Genomic DNA, 4,353 nt, shown 5'->3' on the forward strand with positions numbered 1-4,353 from the left:
GCCAGTAGATAAGATTGGGTCACTTAGTGGGAAAAAGGATATTCAAAAGGAGACATGACCCAACATACTAGATTCACGTGCACCAGGAATGAGCATGCATCAGCATGAAGATAGTGTGTCAGAAGCACACATACCCTCACATCTCATAGTAAGAGCGAGAAGCTGTGATTTGCTCACTCCTTAGATTTCTTCTTATACTTCTTACATTCTCTGGAAGCCCAGGTGACATTACTTGGAAATTGGACAAGTTCTGTTTGTTTCCATTACCATCACTGCAGCACATAGACTGATGACACAAAACAAATATCCTAGACACCCTGTCATGATAGGAGTAGGCCCCACCATTCTAAGACAGGAAAGGCACCCCACTATGACACCGCCAAAGGAGAAATATTATGAGATATGAAAGACATAAGAAACTAAGCAGGAAATTTAAATGTGCTGTGAGGTTGGGGAAGGGAAACTAATCATATTGAGGCCCACTATATGTGTGCAGAGGACAGACCCAGGCCCTGTGGGGTAGGCAGGACAGCCGTAGTACTCCAGGAAATGAGGAAAGAAAGAAGGTATTCCTAATGAGGGAAGGCCAAGGAGCCCCAAAGGCATTTAGTATGCATTAAGAGAAAACATCTACCTATCCTGTAGATGCTCTACCATATACAGCTCTCACTCACAGTTGAGATGAAAGGTTGCGTTGTTGCTTTCTGTATTTCCCCTAAGTACTTGCCATCAGTCTCTCCCTTGGTGTAGGGCATGCTTTCATATTTATCTACTATCCTGTCAGCCTCTTTGAGAAGAGGCCTTTTCCTTTCCACCAAGGGGCATGGCTTTTCTAACTTGACTCTGCTTTCCCTTCTCCACATTACAGTACACTGGTGCAATCTGGGCTGAGACCATGAGTTACAGTGTCTCCAGGACACTGGTTCATGGTCAGGGAAAGGAGCTGTGAAATGGCTCCATGAAAACCTGAAGCTTCAGCAGCAACAGGTTCTCAGCCTCTCAGTCATCTCCTGCCACTTGACTCCAGGCACAATGGAGAGTGCCGAGTATATCCTGTGCAGCTGGAAAGAATACTTGTGGCCAGCAAAGGTTGTACCTGTCCCAGGAACCCCAGTCAGAAGTAAGAGTGGAAGGGAATTACCAGTCAAAGTACAAATTCTCACTGTAGATGAAAAAATGCAAGTGGAAAGTGCAGATGTAATGGATCTCACTGAAGCTGGGATTGAAGCCATTGCCTCATCAGTAGGGGTAAGGTTGAGGATCACTGATCCACCTGTGGATGTTCAGTGGAAGACCACTGGCCCATCAGGCCAGTTAAGACTCTATAGAAAAGCACTTCGACTTGCCCTTGACATTTTGTATTGCAGAAAACTAGCTGAGCAAAGGAAAACCACAAAGCCTCCAAAAACAGGTTTAAAGGCATCTAGTACACACCATGGCCTTAGCATTGGCCTTGGCCTTGTGCATGGCCCTCGCAGGAAGCGCAGAAAACGCAAACTATACTATGCGCCAAAGCTTAGGAAACAAAAATACTTACGATCCCAGCAGGGGTGGCTTTCAGGGAATGAACCTGTAGAAAGCTCCAGTAGGTTCATACAACGACCAACACCTGTGAGAGCTGTTAGTGAAAATGAAGGCAAAGAAAAGTCCACGGCCTTAATACCTGTACCCTGTTGTCACCCTGTGGTCTGGGAAGGACCACATGATAAAGCTGAATTTCCAGCTTTATCTATTCAGCCAATTGTCATCCTCAGCAAGGTCAGAAATAGGAGTCAGAAGACAGTGGACACTGGCCGAGAGACCACAGCTTCTGATCCCCACAAGATCGCTGCTTTCCCTGAGATCATGGAAGAACCTGAAGAGATTGCCTCAAATGCAGCCTTGGAAGGGGAAATAGCATCCTCACAATCCCTGAACTCCAGACTACCTGATTCACTCTCTATTGTAAACCAAAAAAGGAAGCGCCAAGATTTAACTTTGAAGAGAGCAGGAAAGAAATTTAAATCTCCTGAGCTTAAGGCTGTAGCTACCAAGAAGAGTGCTGGTAGAAGACGAGAAGCCCAAGCCAAAAGTATGGCTCCTAAATGGAAGACTCAACCCATTAAAAGAGGAATGTTCGTCTGGTTTAAACTCCATGGGTATCCATTTTGGCCAGCTGTGGTTAAGCGTGTCATCCAAACCACCCAAATGGCCAGGGTACTCTTGATTGTGGCCAACATGTGCCCTGAACAAAGTGGCATTCCGGTTCATCTTTGCAGACTGAAACCCTTGGACTGTGATGAGAAAGATAAACTTGTGAGGAGAGCCAGCAAAGACTATAGCCATGGTGTGACTTGGTGCTTCTCCTTTATTAACCATTACCGAGAAGCAGTAACTAAGAAATCTTTCACGGGCTCTTTTTTTGATTATTTTACCAGCAATGCCAGCTACTTAGCTCGTAAGGCCCTGGAAGAAATTGACCACACTGATTTTCCAAAGGTAAATTATTCTGACCTAGAAGATTCTGATGAAGAGACTGTCCTGGGCAAGAAGAGGCCTCGCAAGAAACTTCTCCCTGACCGCATGAAGGCTGCTCGGGACAAAAGCAACCGGAAGCTAGTAGACTTCATTGTGAAGAAAAAGGGGGCTGACAAACATCTTCAGGACATCATAACTGGCAGAAAAGAGTCCAGATGGCTGACATCCTTTTTGAAACCACGCAAGTCCTTGGTTTGCATCGAAACGTATCTGGAAGATGATGACCAGTTGTATGAAGTTGCCAAACATTTACAGAAATTATATGATGAAACAGATAAGATCATGTTCCATCTCTTAAGAGGTGACAAAGAAAGTTTCATAATGGAAGTGCTTCTGCCCGAAGCAATGATTTATTCAATTGCCACAGTGGATGAGCTCAGTTATCAGAAGGCAGAAGAAAAGTACCTGCGAGGTCCACCATTACACTACAGAGAGAAGGCAGAGTTTGACAAGAAAGTTTTAAATGAGAGGAAAAGGAGGAGGAGGAGATTAGAAATCACCACAATGCCCTTCATGTCTCTACCTGCATTACCGGCTGGGACACTAGTATGTTTGTGATGATTTATCCCAATCTTTGGAATATACCTAAAATCTATGTATTTGAGATATTGGGAATATAAACTTTTCCTCTGGATTGATTTATGAATTGCCTTGGTTTGTGTGTGCCATGCTCATTCATGGACATTTCTCTCTTTCTCTTCCTTCCGTTCTTTCATTTTCTTTCTCCTTTTCTTCCTTCCTTTCTTCTTCCCTCTCTTCTTCCCTCCCTTCTTCTCTCCCTTCCCTTGTTCTCCTTCCTCCCTCGTGCCTATCCCATGGCCTTGGGTGCTGTCCTTGAACATTTTAGCTCAAGGCCAGCACTCTTACCATTTAAGCCACAGCCCTATTGGCTTTTTTGGTGATCAATTAAGAACATGTGTGAGACCACCTGAAAGAGCCTGAGAAAGAGAGAAAAGCAGGTGGGAACGAATCTCAGAGAGAGCCCCAAAGACCATGGGAACCTCAGAGAAATGGAGGGAGAAACAGACATAGAGACAGGGGTGGGACAGATAGACAGAGGGCCCAAGAGACTGAGGTAGAGACACAGTGGAAGAAAGAGCTCTGGAGAGAGAGGGAGGAGGTATTAGGTTATGAGTGTTAAAGTCCCTAGATTAGAGCAGATGAGAAAAATGGTGAGGGATTGGGAGACTATCTCCCAGAACAGCAATTGGGTCCTGGGGCCAGAATTCTGCTTTGGTCAACCAAGAAGGGCACTTTCTGAGAGGACTTAACATTTTTCTGAGATGCTCCATCGATCTGGTGTCAGAATGGCAGATAAACAGCTTGGTGTGTGTGGCATATTTCTCTTTCTCTAGCTGGGGATTGCTACTAAAAGGGGAAACACAATCAAAACTCGCAGCAGACATAATTAAACACCCTAGGTATTACTGCACTCAATTCAGGGTTCAACAGCTTCTCAAATAACCTGTTTGCTTGGTGTCTCCTTGCGCCCCACCCTCATCTCCCACCCCACAATAGGAGACAAACATCACTGACATGTTTTCAAGGAAAGTGCTATTTCCCAAATGGAAATACCAGAAAAACTTGAGACATGTGAGAGGTACAGAGGTCAGGGTATGATTTAGGAATAGGCATGCTTTCAGTAGGCTATGTGATGGTAGCATGCAAATATTTAGAGCATTTTCATCAAATAACGATGCAAGCTGCAATCTGCAAGCTTCAGTGTCTGATACTTAAGAGGAAGAGGCATCAGTGATTGTCCTGTTTGCTAAAATCCAGTCCTCTGGGTTTTTGCCTTCTGCAGGATCAGAAACCTGGAATTAGAATTAGATTTTC

General features: G+C 44.7%; 1 protein-coding gene across 1 annotated transcript; it reads left to right on the forward strand.

The window, feature by feature from the left end:
* The first annotated feature begins 1,032 nt into the window (after positions 1-1,032).
* Positions 1,033-3,075, forward strand: LOC122112039 (PWWP domain-containing DNA repair factor 3A-like). Its single transcript, XM_042684859.1, has one exon. The coding sequence runs from the start codon at positions 1,033-1,035 to the stop codon at positions 3,073-3,075; it is 2,043 nt and encodes a 680-aa protein (XP_042540793.1).
* Positions 3,076-4,353: the final 1,278 nt, after the last annotated feature.

This window comes from Dipodomys spectabilis, unplaced genomic scaffold (assembly GCF_019054845.1).
Source record: "Dipodomys spectabilis isolate Male_0828 unplaced genomic scaffold, ASM1905484v1 ptg000091l, whole genome shotgun sequence".
In the NCBI taxonomy this organism is placed as follows: domain Eukaryota; kingdom Metazoa; phylum Chordata; class Mammalia; order Rodentia; family Heteromyidae; genus Dipodomys; species Dipodomys spectabilis.